The 22,137-nt window shown below is 43.0% G+C and overlaps 1 protein-coding gene across 2 annotated transcripts in view; it reads right to left on the minus strand.

The window, feature by feature from the left end:
• Positions 1–354: 354 nt before the first annotated feature.
• Positions 355–22,137, minus strand: part of SEL1L3 (SEL1L family member 3) — a 116,123-nt gene continuing 94,340 nt past the window's right edge. The window contains exons 18-24 of one of the 2 annotated variants that reach the window (XM_019025686.4): positions 20,991–21,081; positions 20,776–20,860; positions 18,582–18,691; positions 11,883–12,010; positions 10,623–10,725; positions 10,469–10,541; positions 355–1,503 (exon numbers count right to left, since the gene is read on the minus strand). In XM_019025686.4, the coding sequence (XP_018881231.2) occupies positions 1,364–1,503; positions 10,469–10,541; positions 10,623–10,725; positions 11,883–12,010; positions 18,582–18,691; positions 20,776–20,860; positions 20,991–21,081 (730 nt within the window). In that variant the 3' untranslated portion in view covers positions 355–1,363. Of the gene's footprint in view, positions 1,504–8,736; positions 9,848–10,468; positions 10,542–10,622; positions 10,726–11,882; positions 12,011–18,581; positions 18,692–20,775; positions 20,861–20,990; positions 21,082–22,137 lie in introns of those variants that run through there. The other variant, XM_055385547.2, reaches the window with a different exon arrangement.

The raw sequence follows: 22,137 nt of genomic DNA on the forward strand, positions 1-22,137 counted from the left end.
TGCAAATAGGAGGGACAACATTTGCTAGAACAAGAGCAACACTCATAGGAGAAGGAGGAGGATGAACTGCAAGCTTAGTCTGGAATGAACATAGAGCCCAGGCTCAGAGCAGCACAAAGCCCTGAAACAATGTCTGATACTGTGCGAACATTCCAAGGCCAGACCTGAGCTCAGGATTCCTGGAGAGAAGCCTCCTGCCACCTTCCTATCCACAAATGTTAATGGGTTATGAAAAATAAGCCCTCTCACCAGGAGGACTTTTCTTTTTTCCCTCCTCAAGGAGAATATATGGACCTTTAGACTTTATATGGTGACAGTAATTATAAAAAAGGGGAAAAAAACACTTTCTGGTAGTCAATTGTATAAAAATAATTTTATTTACTACTGTAAATAAAGTAGTGCAAAGAGTAGTTTGGACCCACAATATTGCATTACTGATTTATTCACTACCTTAGCAGCATGTAGTATACAGACATTCTGCTCTTCCTCTTCCTCTCTAACACACACACACACACACACACACACACACACACACACACACACATCACTGTACAGACTCACGCAGGCATGAGGGGTAGGGATGAAACTATAAGCTAGAGGCTTACTTTCTGCATATTCCGTTGCTGCCAGTCTATTCTAACGTGTAATTCATGGAGAAGACTACAGTTAAGTACTAAGAATCTTCTAAATGTAATTTCATGGATTGCAATTGAAATGTAAAAGATATCCGACAATGCCATTAAATGATTCGGAAGCTCTAGGACCCTAGAAAAATTCAAGGAGAAAAATGTAAACCAATTTACAAAGCTATTGCCCTCCCTGCATTTCCAGGCATAAACAATTTATTTCAAGGTGCCTTATAACTGCTGGGTCTTGGAAGTCAAAGAGAAATCTATCAATTCAGCTTTGAGGAACAGGGCTGTGGCAAGCACAGGTACCAAAATATTATCCACCTTGTAGAGTAGTCATAATTTTCTGTTCTTCAGTAAAGGGATGAAGCACGCACTATGATTCTTAAGACACATCTTAGTGTATAAGAATCCAGATCTGCCGTAGGGCAAGCTATGACTCCTAATACATACAGTCACTAGAACAAAAGTCTGTGATGGCCCAGTAAACTTCCCCACATGCCCTATGATCAAGATGTTCCTTGTATGTGTTTGATGACCTTTGGTATTACCACTGCCTGATCTGGGTACTTCCTTGTAATTTGACTTTTAAAAAGAATGACACCAATTGCAAAATTTGCATCCAGTTGACAAGACATTTAAGGTGTTTATCAGGATCATGCCCTGGCCCCAGCTTCCCAATACCAGCTGTTGAAAAGATTCTCTCTCATCTGGAGAGAACTGGAGTGCACAGTTCACCCACGTGGCTCCGGGTTATTAGTTACTGTGGGCTGGTCTTGGTCAGAGGCATCTGCAGCTGGAGTCACAGCTGGACTTGCAGTGGACGTGGCAGTGTCTGGGGAGGCCTGGGATGGTCTTGGAGGGGGATCGCTTGCTGCAGAGACACATGCACAACAGGTGCTGAATACTCAAAACAGTGCATTCAGAATGTACAACCACACCTAGAGACTCTGGCAAGCCAGGAGAGATGCATCTAGTCTAATGAACCTGACACTAACTAGCCAGGCAACTCTGGACCCGTTATCTAAGTTTAAGAAGATGCCACCACATGCTGACAATCTGATTTCTAAGTAAAAACCCTTCAAGAGTTTCACCTCCCAGTGCCGATGCTCATTCCTAAGGGGACATTCTAGGAAGTTCAAGAATGGGTCCCCAAACTTCTGGCTTTTCTGGATATATGCAGGAATTCTTCGGGCCCCTTCCAGTACCTACAGAAGAGGTGGATTCCAACACTCTTCTGAAAGAATAGGAGAGTGATGGGGAGGGGCAGGATGTAGTAGAATGATGTACCCTTTCTAAGGTCATTAAAGCCACTACTCTGGCAGGTGATCTAGTGATTAGAGCCCCAGTGATGAGGTACAAAGACCATTTTGCAGCAGTCAGGAGAACTGGGTTGGACAAGTCTCATTTATCTGCTGCTAACAAGTGACCTTGGGATAGATACAGATGGCAGACATTTTGGTTGTAAAATGTTTGAGTCTCCTGGGCCTCGGTTTCATCACTTGTGAATTGAGAGTCTTGGATTAGATGATCTTGAAACCCACTTTGATCCTAAGATTTACCTTCCTGATGATCTCTGAGGAAGTTAAGGAAGTACTAAGGCATGTATTTTCAAGCTCAGGGAAATGTTTAAATCACCATGGTAACAAGATAAATCAGCAATCAGTTTTCTGATTTTAAAAAAAAAAAAGTGCCAATGTGTAAATGTAGAAAGAATGCATAATTAGCATTGCCACCATTTAAATCTTTGGTAAGAGCGTAGTAAAAATGTTCGATGTTTCTACAGGAAGTTAGTCATTATCTGTGTGAGGACTCCCCTTCTTCCACTGGGGGGTTTGCAATCACTGCACAAGCCCCCCACAGCCCGGCCTAATTTTAAAGTGGCCTCTTTGTCTCTGCTCACCTGGAATGTGTGCTAATTTTATTACTGGACTAGAATCAAGGTAACCAGGACAATAAGCATGCTGTTTAAAAAATTACAGCGTATATTCCAGAGCCAAATAGGAGTGATTTGTGAATTATTTGCTGCCTGGGGGACCATTTTCTGTACATTAGTGAGAAATATCATGAACTGGCCCAAACTGCAGCCCATGGGCCAAACGTAGTCATTGCTTGTTTTTGTATGGCTCATGGTTTAAAAACAGCTTTTACAATTTTACACAGTTGAACAGAAAAAGAGTAATATTTCGCGACATGTGAAAAATATATGAAATTCAAATTTTGCATCCATAGTAAAGATTTATTAGAAACCCAGCCGCAGGCCGGGCGCCGTGGCTCACGCCTGTAATCCCAGCACTTTGGGAGGCCCAGGCGGCCGGATAACCTGAGGTCAGGAGTTTGAGACCAGCCTGGCCAACATGGTGAAACCCTCTCTCTACTAAAAATACAAAAATTAGCCGGGCGTGGTGGCATGTGCCTGTAATCCCAGCCACTCAGAAGGCTAAAGCCGGAGAATTGCTTGAACGTGGGAGGCCGGAGGTTGTGGTGAGCTGAGATCTTGTCACTGCACACCAGCCTGGGCGACAGAGCGAGACTCCATCTCAAAAAAAAAAAAAAAAAAATAGAAAAAAGAAACCCAGCCACAATGGCTGCTTTGCAGCTACCGGCTGAGTGGAGTAGTTGTGACCAAGACAGCCCCGAGGGCCCAAAATATTTATTATCTGGTCCTTTACAGAAAAAGTTTGCTGATCTCTGCTGTTAGGAAGAACATCTGCTTGCCGACTGACCAGATGGAAGCCAAAAAGAAAGAATACGTGGGACTATGTTGGATTCACCCTGAAATGAGAGAATGTTTGCACAAAGGAGGTATAAAGGGGAAAACCCTAGAAATTGTATGCTATAAGTAAGATCATGCCTACTTCATCTGGGCCTCTGGATCTAGCAGGGACCAGATTCGTGTCACTGAAACACTCTTCAGGAGTGGAGATACTGGTAAGATGTCAAGCTAATGAGACAGGACAGAGTACAACCTCCTCATGAAATCTCTCTGACTATAAGGCTACTGCTTTCTTCATAAGCACTACTTTGTGACATTTTACTATAATTTTAGTAGAAACCTCATTAGCTGGAAATGTAGATGACAGGAAACAGCAGGAAAAGGTTTAATTAATCTTATACATATCACCATACTCTTTTAAAAGAACATTAGGCTAACCACTTAGCTGGAAGGAATGAGTTGTCTTAAATTATAAATGTAATGAATAGGTTGACTTTGGTTTAAAACGTTACCTAGTTGTACCGAGGAGCTAGCAGTTCTACAAATCTTGCTCTATATGGTGTATTCTATTGAGACATAAAGTTGACATGATGCTAGTAAGACAGGTCTCTTTCTTTGAAATAGTGACTTCTATTTTCCACTTCTGTTCTTGCCTTTAGCTTCCTTCAGGCAGCTGGTCAGGCTCTGTGATTTTTTGGTCTCAGGGGAAGTTTGTGGCCAGGCAGAAGTGGAGATGGCTCCAGACATATACTTTGGGATTTTTTGTTTTTCAAAAGCCTGATCCATTAAGGCAATTATGCTTGGTGTACCCTCCCAAAGAGTGGACAAGGAGAGTGCTTTTGAGATGCAACAGGTGAGGAAAGGAGCTTTTTGGAGTCCTTGGGTTGTACCCACAGCAGGGCATCTACCTTGCCCCATCAGCAATCAGAAATGAAGACTTGGGAGAAGAAGGGCTAATGACGCTTGGCTTTGGCAAAGATGACGGAGTTCCCAGGTGACCCAGAAGCTGCAAAGCCAATGGACCTGGGGGAACAGTGTAGGCCCAGGGTGATGTGTGTTCTGCTATCAGGCCGGTGACTATCTGAGTGACCCTAGGACCACCCAAACCCAGGGACCTTTCCACCACCGTGGGAGGTATAAGCAGCAAGAAAGACTGAGCTGCCTGGTGGGATGCCAGCCAGGAGTCAAACACAAGTTCCCTTGAAGGAAAGAATACATATATTTATATGTATTCTTTATATATATAAATAAATATATGTTCTTTATATATAAATATATATTCTTTATATATATAAGTATATATGATGAAGATCAAGACATTGACTAATCTATTGAAAGTACCAATTGAGCTATCTTGGTATTTTTTATTGATCGGTCAATGTTTTTGTTGAAATGCTTTAAAAAATAGTTGAATGGGCCGGGCACAGTGGCTCACGCCTGTAATCCCAGCACTTTGGGAGGCCGAGGCAGGCAGATCACGAGGACATGAATTGGAGACCAGCCTAACCAACATGGTGAAACCCTGTCTCTACTAAAAATACAAAATTTAGCTGGGTGTGGTGGCGTGCACCTGTAATCTCAGCTACTCAGGAGGCTGAGGCAGGAGAATCGCTTGAACCGGGGAGGCGGAGGTTGCAGTGAGCCGAGATCATGCTACTGCACTCCAGCTTGGGCGACAGAGTAAGACTCCATCTCAAAAAAAAAAAAAAAATAGTTGAATGGGCAAGGTGCGGTGGCTCACGCCTGTAATCCCAATACTTTGGGAGGCTGAGTCGGGCGGATCACTTGAGGTCAGGAGTTCAAGACCAGCACAGCCAACATGGTGAAACCCAGTCTCTACTAAAAATACAAAAATTAGCTTGGTGTGGTGGCGGGTGCCTATAGTCCCAGCTACTCAGGAGGCTGAGGCAGGAGAATGGCGTGAACCCCGGAGGCGGTGGTTGCAGTGAGCCGAGATAGCGCCACTGCACTCCAGCCTGGGCAATAGGGTGAGATTCCATCTCCGGAAAAAAAAAAAAAAAAAAAGTTGAATGTTTTAGAAAGAGTCCTAACAGCAAAGAAAAACATACTAGGCTTTGGTCATTATGTCTGTTTCTGAGGTAAATCAAGCTATTTATGTGTGGGTATTACCTAGTGTCAGCATGCTTTAATTACAGGTCCAGTGCCCCAGAGGACATACTCCTTGAGAACTACCAGGTAACATTTGTGGTTTTGTTTTGTTTTGTTTTTGAGACAGAGTTTCACTCTTGTTGCCCAGGCGGGAGTGCAATGGAGCGATCTCGGCTCTCTGCAGCCTCTGCCTCCCAGCTTCAGGTGATTCTCCTGCCTCAGCCTCCCAAGTAGCTGGAATTACAGGCATGCACCACCACGCCCAGCTAATTTTTGTATTTTTAGTAGAGATGGGGTTTCACCATGTTGGTCAGATTGGTCTAAAACTCCTGATCTTAGGTGATCTACCTGCCTTGGCCTCCCAAAGTGCTAGGCGCGAGCCACTGCGCCCAGCCCATTTGTGGAGGTTTAAACACTTTACATTGTGTTACCTCATTTGGTTATCTCAACTACAACAGGCAGTGGATGTACTACTATTTCCGCTATTTACAGAAGAGGGAACTGAGGCACAGATAGGCTCCTTCCTTTGCCCAAGGTCACATAGCTAGCTAGTGGCAGGGCCAGAATCTTAGCAGCATGCCTCCCACACCGATGTTGTTAACTACCGTCCAGCGCTGCTAGCCTTCTGAATGCAGGACAATTTAATGTGGCAAATGCCATGACGTGTCAACTATATATCACAGAGCATATAAACTCAGGAGGAAAATGAAGGTAGTTGGAGCTGAACGCAAAATGGATGGACAGCTCAACTGCAAGTCTTGACTACAAATCATTAATTTTTAAATACAACTGACTGGAAAAAATGCAAATCACAAAATGACAAAGCTCTCTAACTTATAGCAACAATCCTCACCCAAAGCTGCTGACAGGAGGCTCCTAACTCTCAAATACATTTCCTCTTTTTTACACTGTCAGTCAGCACCCAGAGTTCATTATTAAGTTTGTTTCACAACGCCATGGCTGCTACATGCACCCATCCCTGTCTTCCCCCAGCTGTGGGGCAGGTCTCAGGACCTTGTGCACCAGCTCACTGGGGAGACACCAAATGGTAGAAACTTGGTCTCTGAGCAGCATCGCCTTTGCAGCAGCTTCTCCTCACCTCCTCCATGCCTCAATTTCCCTGCCCCATCATCCCATCAGCTTCACTGTACTGCTGGAGTAACTTCCTACTTAAAAATTATTGACAGGCCGGGCACAGTGGCTTATGCCTGTAGTCCCAGCACTTTGGGAGTCCAAGGCAGGTAGATCCCTTGAGGTCAGGAGTTCAAGACCAGCCTGGCCAACATGGCGAAAGCCCATCTCTACTAAAAGTACACAAATCAGCTGGGGGTGGTGGCGTGCACCTGTAATTCCAGCTACTCAGGAGGCTGAGGCAGGAGAATCACTTGAATCCGAGAGATGGAGGTTGCAGTGAGCTGAGATTGTACCGCTGTACTTCAGCCTGGGCGACAGTGAGACTCCGTCTCAACATAAATAAATAAATAAATAAATAAATAAATAAATAAATAAATAATAAGGTCAGTTGCAGTGGCTCACACCTGTAATCCCAGCACTTTGGGAGGCTGAGGTGGGTGGATCACCTGAGGTCGGGAGTTCGAGACCAGCCTGACCAACATGGAGAAACCCTGTCTCTACTAAAAACACAAAATTAACCAGGCGTGGTGGCGCATGCCTGTATTCCCAGCTACTCGGGAGGCTGAGGCAGAAGAATCGCTTGAACCCGGGAGGCAGAGGTTGTGGTGAGCTGAGATTGCACCATTGCACTCCAGCCTGGGCAACAAGAGCGAAAGTCAATCTCAAAAATATATAAAATAAATAAATAAATAAATATAAAAATTATTGACAACTTTTTTTTTTTTTTTGACACAGGGTCTCACTCTGTTGCCCAGACTGGAGTGTGGTGGTGCAATCTCAGCTCACTGCAACCTCCGTCTCCGGGATTCAAGCGATTCTCATGCCTTGGCTTCCCAAGTAGCTGGGATTACAGGAGTGAACCACCATACCCGTCCCATATTTCAACTCTTAACATTAGTTCTACAGGGCTGGCAGGTACCACTGTCGGGGCACATTTTGGAAATGTGTGGAGTTTTTTTCTTTTTCTTTTTTTTTGTACTTTTCCGCCCTTACTACTCAAAGTATGCTCTTACTAAACAGCAGTGTGGGCATCATCTAGGAGCTTGCTAGAAACACCAAATCTCAGGGCTTACCTACTGAACCAAAATCTACTGAACTAGAATCTGCATTTAATAAGAACCCTGGATGATTCATATGCACATTAAAATTTATAAGCACTGGGCTAGAATGTACTTCTCGAAATCAATATTATTTTATTACAATTAGTTTCTTTTTATTTCCCCTTTATATTGCTGTTAGGGCCTTACATTGATTTTTAAAAATGTGTATAGATGGGTTAATTATCATGAATTTCATTTCAAGGTACTAAAAAATATGTTTCAAAATATTTCCTATGTGAGAGGCAATGGGTTTGAGGCAGAAGACAATCACTGTTTTAAAGTATTGTGATCCTGAAAAGAAGTTCGAAATTCTGCTGCCCTACATCCATTCTTAATCTTTTTTTTTAACTTCTACTTTTTTAGTGACTGGGTCTCATTCTATTGCCCAGGCTGGAGTGCCATGGTGTGATCATAGCTCACTGCAGCCTTGAACTTCTGGGTGCAAAAAATTCTCCTGCCTCAGCCTCCCTAGTAGCCAGGACTGCAGGCATGTGCAATGACACCTGGCTAATTTTTATTTTATTTTATTTTATTTTAGAAATGGGGTCGTGCTATGTTGCCCAGGTTGGTTTCAAACCCCTGAGCTCAAGTGATCCTCCCTCCTGGGCCTGTCAAAGTGTTGGAATTATAGGAGTAAGCCACTGTGTCTGGTCTCCTGGTCTTTATTTCTTTATTTGGGCAAGCTACTTCGCCTCTCTGCCTCAGTTTCCTCATCTGTAAAGTAAAGGGCATAGAACTAAATAATTTTTATGATTGATCCTATCCAGACATAGCCTTCTTTAGGCTGGTCAAGCAGGAAGTAGGTATGTGCTGGAGAAAGCAATTGAAAAAGTTTGAGAAAACGACGAAAATGTATGAAAGAACTAGGGGGATATAGGAAGAGCAAAACATCACAGGACAGGAGAGACACAGAGACAAGAATGTGGAGAGACTGATAATGAAGGCATGGAGACAGAAAAAAGAGATGACTTCTGATCAAAGCAATTCCACCCGCCCATGAATTTTCATGGCTACCAGCTGGCATAAAATCACAAAGACAAATTTCAGCTCCTCTAACGGAACTGCATTTGTAATAATCATCACAATATTTCTACAGAGTAAAAATGACAAAGACAATTTGAAATGGAAAACACTGACAAGATGCAAAATAAATGACTATACCTGGCAACAAATTTAGGGATGGGACAGAATTTGCATGAGTGAAGTTTATTAACCAGCAGACTACAGGGCATCAAGCCTGGAAGGTTTTGATGGGTCCTTGTTAACTTCCTCAGGTAAATCCGAGAGAAATGATTTCACATTAGCTTCCTGCAACAGTGACTTCTTTCTCACCGTGGAAGAGACGCTGACGTGCACCCCTTTCACTTTCCATTATCTGCTACACAAATAGCAGCTATGCAAATGCTCCAATGCCATGTCCAGTCCTAATCTACCCATTTGTAAATGTCTCTGTTTGCCTTCATGAGTTATTATACCCTTTTGTAGCCGTCCGAGATGGTAAAAAATCAGTTTTCTTGTCTCTTGAGAGACCGGAGTCGTCTGTGGGTGTGAGTACCTACTATGCATGAGTTATCACAAATGACATGACTGGGGCCTTCCTCTTACTCAGCTTATGGTCTAATAGAGGAGCAAATGTAAGAGCTAACATTTATTGAGAAGGTTTTATATGCCAGATAAATATAACAGCTAACGTTTAACTACAGCCGTCATTTTGGTAAGTATCTTATGTGCATTTTTTTTCACTGAATATTTTTTTCATTTTATGTTCCTAGGAAGTAGCTACTCTCATAACCTCATTGTATTGATGAGAAATTTGGGGATCAGGAAGGTTAAATAACTTGCCATGAGTCATACAGCTAATGAGTAGCCAAGCCTGGACTCTAAGCCCAAACAGAAGCAAGCAGGGCTCCCTTGTCCTTAACTATTCTATACTAGCTCAGAAAAATAACAATGATTAGTGGAAACCATGCTCAGCTAAATGCCCACTTTACAATTCCTGCTCAGTCCCTCCCTCTGAGTCCGTGTGGCCGAGGATTTTTATTCATTACGAGTGTTTGTTTATCCTCTTACACATCAGATTGCTTGACTGAAATGAAAGGGAAGACTTCATGCTGCCAGGGGCTTTGGCGCTGTGTTTTCAGGCACACAGAGGCAGAATTCTGATAGATAAATTTTCAATGGAAGAAATCGTATTAGGTCAGTTTCTTAAGCTTTTTAAAGAAAGTCCTTATTTTGAGGCTGGGTGCAGTGGCCCACGCCTGTAATCCCAGAACTTCAGGAGGACGAGGCAGCCAGATCACCTGAGGTCAGGAATTCGAGACCAGCCTGGCCAACATGGTGAAACCCCGTCTCTACTAAAAATACAAAAATTAGCCGGGTGTGGTGGCGCACACCTGTAGTCCCAGCTACTCGGGAGGGTGAGACAGGAGAATTGCTTGAACCCAGAAGGCAGAGGTTGCAGTGAGCTGAGATCACACCACTGCACTCCAGCCTGGGCGACAGAACGAGACTCCATCTCAAAAAAAACAAAATAAAATAAAAAATAAAATCCTTATTTTGAAAAATACAGTAGTAACTTTGTGGCCTCCCACCAGCCAGGAATTTCATACACCTCTAGAAGGATTCCCACCCTGTGAAGACCACCTTAGGGATAGGAGATAGCATGACCAACAGCACCAGGAGGGAAAACACAATTTTTCCAGTAGACCAAAAAAAAAAAAAAAAAAAAAAAATCCCTGCTTTTTTAAAATATATTTCTTTCGCTTTCTATAAATCTTTACCTGAGACAGACTGGAAATACTGCACAGTCCAGGCGATCAATATGGATAGCAGAAAGGTTCCCAGAAAGTAGATCTGCAAACATCAGAAGCACGCATTAGTGACTGACAAAGGGCAGGGGCCACAAGGGTGGGGCCGGTGGGAGATGAAACCTACCAGGGCTGAGTGCAGGATAGCACCCCAGAGAAGCCGCAAGTGCAGGTAAAGCCAGGCCAAGGAGCAGGGGCTGAAGGACTCCTCGTTACTGTGGCTCCAGCACCTGCAGACAAAGCCCAGGGCATCTTGACGTGTCAGCCAACTTTGGTGGCACGACTCAGGACTGGCATTTTCAGATCCACAAACCTACATTCTTCTGCTTTTGGACAAATGAGCACACTCAACTGACAAAGATGAGAGACAAAGAAATAAAGCCAGTGGCCAAATAAGTGGTTTGGCCTGATCTGAAATTCTAGAATCCCAGTAGAAATTTTAGAAAAAGGTCAGTTTTGTACTTAATTAAGAGTCAAGTCTGTTCTGCTGTGATGACAGCAAAAACTTAAAAATAAATAAAATAAAAGTCAAGCAAGACGCTGAAGAACAGGACCCACTAGAACAGTATTTCTGTTTAAAGCACAGATGTAGGAATGCCTCCTTATCTTTCAAAAAAGCATTGGCTAATTACACCGGGCATGGTGGCTCACACCCGTAATCCCAGCACTTAGGGAGGCTGAGGCAGGTGGATTACTTGAGGCCAGGAGTTCGAGACCAGCCTAGCCATCATGGTGAAACCCTGTCTCTATTAAAAACACAAAAATTAGCCTGGTGTGATGGTGCACACCTGTAATCCCAGCTACTCAGGAGGCTGAGGCATGAGAATCACTTGAACCCAAGAAGTGGAGGTTGCAGTGAGCTGAGATCGCACCACTGCACTCCAGCCTGGGTGACAAAGCGAGGCCCTGTCTCAAAATAAACAAACAAGAGACAAGCATAGGCTAATCGGATTGTTATTCTTTCCATTCTCGTGGAAATTTCTGGTCAGCCCTTGAACTTCAGATCAAGTACCTTCTATATCTTAAACTTCAGATATTAGAAAAGAGAAATACACTCGGGTCTGGCTGAATGTTTTCTAGTAGAAGAAAATCCTGGGCTTTTTCTTTCTTTTCTTTCTTTCTTTTTTTTTTTTTTCTTTTAGTAGAGATAAGGTTCTGCCAGGTTGGCCAGGCTGGTCTTGAACTCTTGACCTCAAGTGATCTGCCCGCCTCAGCCTCCCAAAGTGCTGGGATTACAAGTATGAGCCACGGTGCCCTGCTTTTTGTTTTTGTTTTTTAAATAACAATTTACATTACAATATAAGGGTAAAGCTAACTTTAACCAAGAAGCGAACATCATCTACTTGGGTTCCCTCAGATTCCACAGTTCTAGAGGCTCTGAGCTCACCTTTCGTACAGTTCCTGGAGAATGGAGATGTTATTAGGATGGAGAGTTGAGTCAATTTCCAAGAAATCCAAGATATGGTGTGGGATTATCGTACCTTCCTCGATTAGCAGGGCCAGGTTAAAAAATCCCTAAAAACAAGCCACAAACCAAACTCATCAAATCCTTGAAATAAAACCTAGACACACACTCTTCATCAGAATGTAAATGTTTACAACCTCTAAAATTTTTTTTAAGTCTCTAGAGCCAGATGGTTTTGTCATCTTCATTGATGAATTGTTTCCCTAAATATATGCATCCGAGAAATTTATTTGCAGGAGAACCAGGAGGCTTTCAGAAGCTGCTGTGTCCCATCTGCTCCGAAGCCAGTCAACCGGGAGATCTGTCCTTTCTCGCTCACTCTCTCAGAATAGAACTTACCGGAAAACGTGCCCTTGTATCATAAACGAAACAAGAATACTGAGTCGAATACCATGTCCATTGCCTACAGACTATGCCCTCAGTTGCCATAGCCCTGTTGGAAATCTGACAAAATATTTCTGTGGCTAGGGCGGCTTCCAATGACTGACAACCCAAGGCGGTGCCTCCCTTGCACAGGATCACCTAAGGGCACTCATCTCAACTTTCCTAGGCTGGTGCAGAAACCTCTTCTCATGACTCCTCTTGGCACAGATTCCCACTATGGTATATTTTCCTACCTCTTCCTCTGACACCTTGTTCTTGATCCTTAGAGGTAGGACCTGTCTTATTGGGCTGTACGGATCCAATAAAATAAACACAGTTAGAGGGCCCGACCAAAGACATGCTTCATAAAGGATGGGTACTATTACACTGCCTGGAGAATGCGCACCCTCCATCACGAGCCGAGCAGGTGGCCAGATTAAGAAACAAGCAATAAACGATGTGGTACTTACCATTAGAACTTGACCAATTAAACTGGATTGTTGCCATTGAAAGAACTCAGGATCATGTTTTTTGTGTTTTGTTTTTAACTTCTGTTTCAACTTTAGGGGTACATGTACAGGTTTGTCATACAGATTATTTTGTTACATGTTATGGGGGTTTGTTGTACATATTATTTTGTCACCCAGGTACTAAGCCTAGTACATATTTGCTATTTTTCGTGATCCTCTCCCTCCTTCCAACCTCCACCCTTAGGTGTAGTGTCTGTTGTTCCCTTCTATGTGCCCATGTGTTCTCATCATTTAGCTCCCACTAAGCGAGAATATGTGGTGTTTGGTTTTCTGCTCCTGCATAGTTTGCTAAGGATAATGGCTTCCAGCTCCATCCATGTTCCTGCAAAGGACATGATGTCATTCTTTTTTATGGCTGCATAATATTCCATGGTGTATATGTACCACGTTTTCTTTAACCAGTCTACCGTTGATGGGCATTTGGGTTGATTCTATGTCTTTGGTATTGTGAATCGTGCTGCAATGAACATACATGTGCATGTGTCTTCATAACAGAACGATTTACATTCCTTTGGGTATATACCCAGTAATGAGATTGCTGGGTCTTGAGGAATTGCTACACTGCTTTCCACAATGGCTGAACTAATTTATACTCCCACCAACAGTGCATAAGTGTTATTTCTCTTTGCAACCTCACCGGCACCTGTTCTTTTTTGACTTTTTAATAATAACCATTCTGACTGGTGTGAGATGGTGCCTCACTGTGGTTTTGATTTGTGCTTCCCTTATGACATGATCACATCTAATGGCTTATATCTTCCCTCTGACCTTGCCTCTTAGTTGCCTCTGACAACAATCTAAATGAAAATCATCATTTACCAGGTTGCATACTCCAGGACTTTCACAACCATCGTATGTAGCAATCATGATAAAAATACCAGCAGCTCACATTTTGAGTGCTTGCCATATGCGAGGCATTGTTCTGTTTTTTATATTTATTCATTTAATCCTCATAACAACAAATTGATATAGGTAGTCTTATCCTCCCTGTTTTATAGATGAGGAAACCGAGGCACAGAGTGGTTAAACAACTTGCCCAAGGTTACACAGCTGGAAAGTGGCAGAGCTGGAGCATCAAACACAAGAGGACAGGGTGCAGAGTCTCAAATCTTAAACTCCACCATGGTGCCAAGAATAACCTCTAAATAGATGAAGCGTTAAGTATCTTTAAGATGCACACACACACTCGCACTCACACAACAGCAGAAAATAGACTACTTCTGCACTCTTTGAAAGGAAGGCACTCTTAAAATTTCAGATATTAAGAGAAAAGAAAAAAATGGCTTTATGATTTTTTGTTTTGTTTTGTTGAGTGCAATGGTGTGATCTCGGCTCAGTGCATCGTCCGCCTCCTGGGTTCAAGTGATTCTCCTGCCTCAGCCTCCTGAGTAGCTGGGATTACAGGTGCCCACAGCCACGCATGGCTAATTTTTGTATTTTTAGTAGAGACGAGGTTTCTCCATGTCAGCCAGGCTGGTCTCGACCTTCTGACCTCAGGTAATCCGCCCACCTTGGCCTCCCAAAATGCTGGGACTACAGGGTTGAGCCACCGCGCCCAGCCAGTTTTATGAAATTTTAAAGTCTCTAATCAATGGAATGATACCAAGATTAAAATAAGTGGGAAAATAGAGTAGGGGAATAGTTGTATGCAATGTAATAGCCTAAGGTTCATTATCTGCTAGATAAATATATAAAGAACTAATTATGGTTTAAATTTTTAAAAGTGTCAAAATTCCAACAGATAAATAGGCAAAGAATAAGAATACAGAATTTACAAAAAAGCAAATGTAAAAAGTAAATTATCATAAACTAGTATATGTAAAAGTGTCCATCATCACTAGTAATTAAGTAAATGCAAGTTAAAAACAGTAAGAAAGTATCAACATATCATTATTCAATTAGCAAAATTAAATCATGAAAGCATCCACTTGCTGGTAAGATTTCAGTCATCCTTCTCTACTTAAACACTGATCAGTGAGGTATTAAATGGAAAGCCCTTTCAGAAAGCAAAATGGCAGCATGCTATCATGTAGTCATAAAACCATTTTTTTTTTTAAATTTTTACTTCTATTTTTGAGATGGAATCTCACTCTGTTGCCCAGGCTGGAGTGCAATGATCTCAGCTCACTGTAACCTCCACCTCCCAGGTTCAAGAGGTTCTCTTGCCTCAGCCTCCCAAGTAACTGGGACTACTGGTTTGCACCACCATGCCCAGCTAATTTTTGTATTTTTAGCAGAGATGGGGTTTCACCATGTTGGCCAGGCTGGTCTCAAACTGCTGACTTCAAGTGATCTGCCTGCCTTGGCCTCCCAAAGAACTGGGATTACAGGCATGAGCCACTGTGCCCGGCCTCATAAAACCATTTAGGGACCGGGCGTGGTGGCTCACGCCTGTAATCCCAGCACTTTGGGAGGCCGAGGTGGGCAGATCACGAGGTCAGGAGATCGAGACCACGGTGAAACCCCATCTCTACTAAAAATACAAAAAATTAGCCGGGCGCAGTGGCGGGCGCCTGTAGTCCCAGCTACTCGGGAGGCTGAGACAGGAGAATGGCGTGAACCCGGGAGGCGGAGCTTGCAGTGAGCCGAGATTGCACCACTGCACTCCAGCCTGGGCGACAGAGCGAGACTCCGTCTCAAAAAAAAAAAAAAACCATTTAGACTGTCTGACTCAATAATACTATTTCTCAGATTATTAGGAAAGCATTCAAACTAAGAGAAAAGATGGAAATATAAAAATATTCATTGTAGCACTAGCTGTAATTCCAACACAAGAGGAAACCACCTCCAAGTCTTCCTTGGTAGACTATAAATCCCATATAGGCAAGAGTATGATCTATCTTTTTATCTTATGTCCCCACCACTAATCACTGTCTAAGACACGGTAGGACTGTATAGATAAATATGTGTCAAATCAATAAATAAGTTAGTAAACAAAAGGATAAGCATCCACCAATAAGGTAAAGCTTAAGAAATTATAATATATCAGCTCAACAGAATATGGGGCAGCTATTAGGGTTAATAATTAGAAACTATGTAATAAAATGCACACAGTCCTACAATAAATGATAAGACAGATTTTAAAAGTGACCGGTGGCCAGGCGCGGTACTCACCCCTCTAATCCCAGCACTTTGGGAGGCCAAGGTGGGCGGATCACGAGGTCAAGAGATGAAGACCATCCTGCCCAACATGGTGAAACCCCGTTTCTACTAAAAATACAAAAATTAGCTGGGTGTGGTGGCGCGCCTGTAGTCCTAGCTACTCGGGAGGCTGAGGCAGAAGAATCACCTGAACCTGGGAGGCGGAGGTTGCAGTGAGCCGAGATCACGCCACTGCACTCCAGCCTGGTGACAGAGTGAGACTCTGTCTCAAAAAAAAAAAAAAAAAAAAAGTGACAGGCACACTATAGATAACATGACAGATACATTTGCTTGTGGGCAGGGACTGCAAGGGAACATGAAGACATAAAGGAGTAAAACCCCTGCCATAGAATTATCAGTGCATTCTTTGGTTTATTTTTCTTGAAAAAATTATCCTTTATTGTTTTTGTAACATTGGCTTTCCAAACAGTAAAAATAAAAATTGAAAAAAAAAAAATCCAGGCCCAATTTTAAGTGACAGGAAATATGACCTAAGGGAGTTCATTTCTATAGCAAATGCCTTTAGCAGCAACTCCTTCTTTTCAGAAGAAATGATAATAGAATAGATCATGTCCACTGAGTGTACTTGGCATGGGGCTTAGAGCTTTACACTGAGCATCTCATTTAATCCTCACGATCTATGAGGCAGATGCTCTTATTACCCCCATTTACATTTACACATGAGCAAATAGAGATTCGGAGATTTAGTGACTCGCCATGAACAAAGAGCTATGGAGTGAGAGAGATGTGGGATTTTAACCCACGTACGTGACCACTGCGATGTTGTACCTCCATTAAAAAAATAAAATAAAAATAGAAAAGATTGGCCAGACACAGTAACTCATGCCTGTAATCCCAGCACCTTGGGAGGCCAAGGTGGGCAGATCACTTGAGCCCAGAAATTCAAGCCCAGCCTGGGCAACATGGCAAAACCCCATCTCTACAAAAAATACAAAAATTAGCCGGACATGCACTTGTATTCCCAGCTACTTAGGAGGCTGAGGTAGGAGGATCGCTTGAGCCTGGGGGACCAAGGCTGCAGTGAGCTGAGTGTGCCACTGCATTTCAGCCTGGGTTACAGAGTGAAACCCTGTCTCAAAAAACCCCACAAAACAGCAACAACAAAAAAAATCCCACCAAAGATTGATACAGGGATAAGTTTCCAATTTTTGCTCAGTGGTCAGACTGTAAAGCACAACACCAGAAATCTGTTGCAGCAGAGGGTAACAACTATCCAAACCTCCATCATGAAAATGATTCTGAGGTTTTCAAAAGAGGATTCCAAGTAGCAAATGTAGAAGGAATAAGGGAAATTGAGAATCATCGTTAGAACAGCATGGTAATAATCGTAATAGGCAAAATTCTTGCCCCAAATGTATAACCTCAATCTATTCAAGAGAAAACAGACGACAGACCCAAATCAACAGACATTCTACAAGGTACCTAACAAGCATTCTTCAAGTATCAAGAGTCATGAAGATGAGAAAAGACTGAGGAACTGTCATAGATTGGAGAAGATTGGAAAGAAATATACAACTCAATCTAATGTGGGATCCTGGATTGAATCCTGGAACAGAAGAAGGATATTAGTGGAAAAACTGGTGAAATCTACATGAAGTCTGAAGTGTAGTTAATAATACTGTCCCAACATTAATATCTTAGTTTGACAATGGCATTGCGGTTATGTCAGATGTGAACATTAGGGGAAGCTGAATGAAGGGTATACAGAAACTCTCACCTCTTTTTGCAACTTTTCTACAAATCTTAACATTATTTTCAAATAAGAAGTTTCCAAAAAAATCACTGAGGGAAAAAACTCTGTCGCTGAAGCACAGCCCAACAGTACAAGCAAAACACTTCCTACTATGGATGCACTGCTAATTTCTTGAGTTTCTACCTGGTGAGTGAGTTTGATGTAATTTGGTAGAAACACCCTTCTGTTTGGAGCCAAAGATCCAGGTTTAGGAGCTGGGCATTTTGCTTACCATTTGATTATTTGCTCTTGAACAGTTCATTACCTTTGATTATAAATAGGGTATAATAATCCCCACCCCCACAGGATTATGTGAGAATGGCGTGGGGGACACAGTAGGTGTTTAATAAAGGCTCACCCTTATTGTTAGTGTCCTCATAGAGTTGTCTGAGGGGCATGTGAAAATGGATGAACAATGGCTTTGTAAACTGTGTAGTGTATGCACACTGAAAGGACGGTTAGGAAGAATTCTGGTTTTGCAAATTCACAAATGGATGTCACCAAGAGCTGAGTTTTTTTCTGAGACAGGGTCTCGCTCTGTCACCCAGGCTGGAGTGCAATGGTGTGATCACGGCTTGCTGCAGCCTTGACTTGCCAGACTCAAGCAATCCTCCTGCTTCAGTCTCCCAAGTAGCTGGGACTACAGGCGAGCACCACCACACCCAGCTAATTTTTGTATTTTTGTAGAGATGGGGTTTCGCCATGTTGCTCAGGCTGGTCCCGAATTCCTGACCTCAAGTGACCTGCCCCCCTCGGCCTCCCAAAGGGCTGGGATTACAGGCATGAGCCACCGTGCCCGGCCAAGAGCTGGTTTTTGTTGCGGTTGCTGTTTACCTGGGAGTCTCCATCCAGGGCGGCTTGGGCGTACATCTGCACAGACAACTCCAGGTCTTGTGACTGGTTTTGGTGGCCATAGTAGTAAAGGTCTCCCATCTTCAAATATGCTGCAGGAAATAAAGCACAGATCCATTTGTCAAGTGGTTTTTTTTATACCAACATTTTAAATTATTGGCGCATTCACATGAATGCAAGTTTTTCCTATTAGTATCTGAATACAGAACATCTTTATGTTTCCCTGATGTGTCAAGAGAGAAACAAGCAAAAAGGCTTTTTGCCCAGAGCATCCCTATTTCTAGACATATTTTTTTTTTCTCTTTTTCTAAATTTTTTGCGATAGGGTCTCCGCTGCCCAGGCTGGAGTACAGCAGTGAGATCAGGGCTCACTGCAGCCTTGACTTCCTGGGCTCAAGTGATCCTTCCACCTCAGCCTCCCATGTAGCTGGGATTACAGGAGTGTGCCACCACGCCCGGCTAATTTTTGTATTTTTTATAGAGACGGGGTTTCACCATGTTGTCCTGGCTGCTCTCGAACTCCTGGACTCAAGCAATCCTCCCACCTCAGCCTCCCAAGGTGCTGGGATTACAGGTGTGAGCCACCGCGCCTGGACTCTAGACAGTTTCTTATTTGGCCAGGTAGCTCTCCTGAATAGCTAAATCTCAGTCTACAACCTTGCTGCCCAATCAGCCAAGGTTGTTTTGGGTGCTTTACTTCACATCTGAAATTTTGCTGTTCATCTTTGATGTCTGTTTTTGGTAACTCTTTGCTTTAGCCATGTATTTTATTTTTCCTCTGAAGAAAAACTTGTGTTTAAGAGTATATGTATCGGCTGAGTGCCGTAGCTCACACCTGTAATTCCAGCACTTTTGGAGGCTAAGGTGTGCAGATCACTGCAGGTCAGGAGTTCAAGACCAGCCTGGCTAACATGGTGAAACCCCACCTCTACTAAAAAATACAGAAATTAGCCAGGCATGGTGGTGCGTTCCTGTAATCACATCTACTCAGGAGGCTGAGGCAGGAGAATCGCTTGAACCTGGGAGGCAGAGGTTGCAGTGAGCCGAGATAGCACCATTGCACTCCAGCCTAGGCAACACAGCAAGACTCCATCTCAAAAAAAAAAAAAGGGTGTATGTATTAGTCAGTGTCCAATAAGGAAAACAGAACCCGTTTCAGGTGGTTCAAAAGAGGAATTTCATCATGGGGAAGTAGTTACTAGGGTGTTGGGAGAGCTGAAAAGGCAAATGGAAAACAATAGGCAGCCCAGAGATCAGCAGTGAGAAGGCTGCTATCATCCCCAGGACTTGGGGACCACAGGGTGCCTGTGATGTTACCAGAGACCCAGAGCCTGGTGCTGAGATCAAAGAGGGTGGAGCTGCCAGGCAGGGGCTGGAACCATGGAAATGTAGCCACTGCCAGAGACACAGTCCAAAGCAGAGAGAGAAAGGTAGAAGTACTTGGACTTCTTCTCCCATCCTGCAATCTTCTGCCAGTGCCTCTTATTACCTGAAAGGAATCAGAAGCCGGTGGGTAGAGGAGTCTAGGAACTGTAGTTCCTGGAGGCTAGTCCCCCACCATGCAGAGCAGCGTAGAGGAATCTGCACAAATGACTGGCCCAGAGAATTGCTCCATAATAGCTTTCTCTTTTACATTTTCATTGACTCAGAAGAAATGTTGGGGGCCAGGTGCAGTGGCTCACGCCTATAACCCCAGCACTTTGGGAGGCCAAGGCAGGTGGATCACCTGAGGTCAGGAGTTTGAGACCAGCCTGGCCAACATGGTGAAACCCTATGTCTACTTAAAAATACAAAAATTAGCTGGGCGTGGTCGTGGGCACCTGAAATCCCAGCTACTCGGGCAGGAGAATCACCTGAACCTGGGAGGTGGAGGTTGCACTGAGCCCAGATCATTCCACTGCACTCCAGCCTGGGGAACAGAGCGAGACTGTCTCCAAAAATAAAAACAAAAAAATAAGAAATGTTGGGTCCAAGCACTCCACGGGACAATGGGTGAGGAACAGTGCATTGTGTGAGGCTGAGAGCAGAGTTTAGCGATCTTAATAGCAGAGATTTTTCACTTTCTTTTCTAATTATTTAGAAATACCTCACTTCACACAAAGCTGTCAGATGTTCCCTGTTACTAAAGATTAAAAACACCTAATGCTTCAATTTTGCACCGTTTTTCTATACATACCAAAGGAAGGAGCATCGATTTGAAAAACAGAGAAATTATAGTATCTCCAAACACAGTTAACACCCAAGTATCTCCTGGCCAGGTCCTAAGGGGTAAAGGGAAGAAAAAGTTAATTCATTAATATTTCGGCCAAGTGACCAATGTTGCCTCCATAAAACCCAATTCATTATCCTTAACCTCACAGCTTCTACTCTGAGAAGAATACATTTACTTACTGGCCTCTCCTCACAGATGTGTGCTAAATTTGTCTGTGACACTTCAATTCCAGTTTCTGCTGCTAAAACATAATACAGCAAAGCTTCATGCCTAAAAATAGATGATTAATAATAAATTTCATATAGTGGCTCTTACTAATATTCACAGAGAGCTTTACATTCAAACATAAGAGGGCACAAAATAAGCAGTTTTTTTAAAAAACCACAAAATCGTGAGTTTTTTTTTTTAAATAAATATTGTTAAAAATACTGCATGCACTGATTTATTTTCTATCTTAAAGGCTGAACTCACAGATAAGGCTGGGGAGCTAGTTGATGCAACAGCTACCTCTACTGGCTGAAGGGCATGTCGGATGTTGGCTGGGGAGTTGTCTACTAGCCTTCAGTTCTTGAATCCTTCTTCCATCCTCGCTTAGAGGAGATAAATGGTGTTAAGAAAAACCCCTGTGCTTTGGAGTCCTCTGTTTTATGAAAGGCTTTATAGGGCTTAGGATTCTGAACAAGCTTAATTAAAGCTGAGCTTTTGTTGTGCATTAGAAGTTTGGCAAAGGAAAGGCAGTTCACAAGGGACTTGATACATCAATGGCCAAAACACATATGAGAAAAGAAATGTTTGACACCACTAGCAATCGAATAATCGCAAAACAACGAGTGACCACTTTTCATCTGTTGAAAGATTGGTACAAGATTCATATTTGGAATAATGGCAAAAGCTTGGGGGAATGGACATGCTCTACAACTACTGCCAGCTTGAGGGCCAATTAATTCAAAGGTTCTGGAAGGACAGGCGGGAGGAGTCTTAAGAATGTACATACCATGTGGCCCTACAGTTCTCCCTTGTGGGGGTTTATTCTAAAGAAACAATCAGAGATATGTGCAAAGATTCTGTTGCCACGGAGTTCATGGTAGAGCTGTTTATATGAATAGCAACAAAAAACTGGAAACAAATGTCTGAAAATCAGAGACCAGTGAAATTAACCCATAGTGCAGCCACTTTCAGATGTGGCCATTAAAATGATGTGTGGAAGGGTATTCAGAAACATAGCAAAATATTTATGCAAAAATTTCCATTCAGTGAAAAAAAAAGCAGAGTATAAAACAATGCATCTTATTTTTGCAAAACAAAAATATAACTGAACACACACAT

The sequence above is a fragment of the Gorilla gorilla genome, chromosome 3, assembly GCF_029281585.2.
Source record: "Gorilla gorilla gorilla isolate KB3781 chromosome 3, NHGRI_mGorGor1-v2.1_pri, whole genome shotgun sequence".
NCBI classification, from domain to species: domain Eukaryota; kingdom Metazoa; phylum Chordata; class Mammalia; order Primates; family Hominidae; genus Gorilla; species Gorilla gorilla.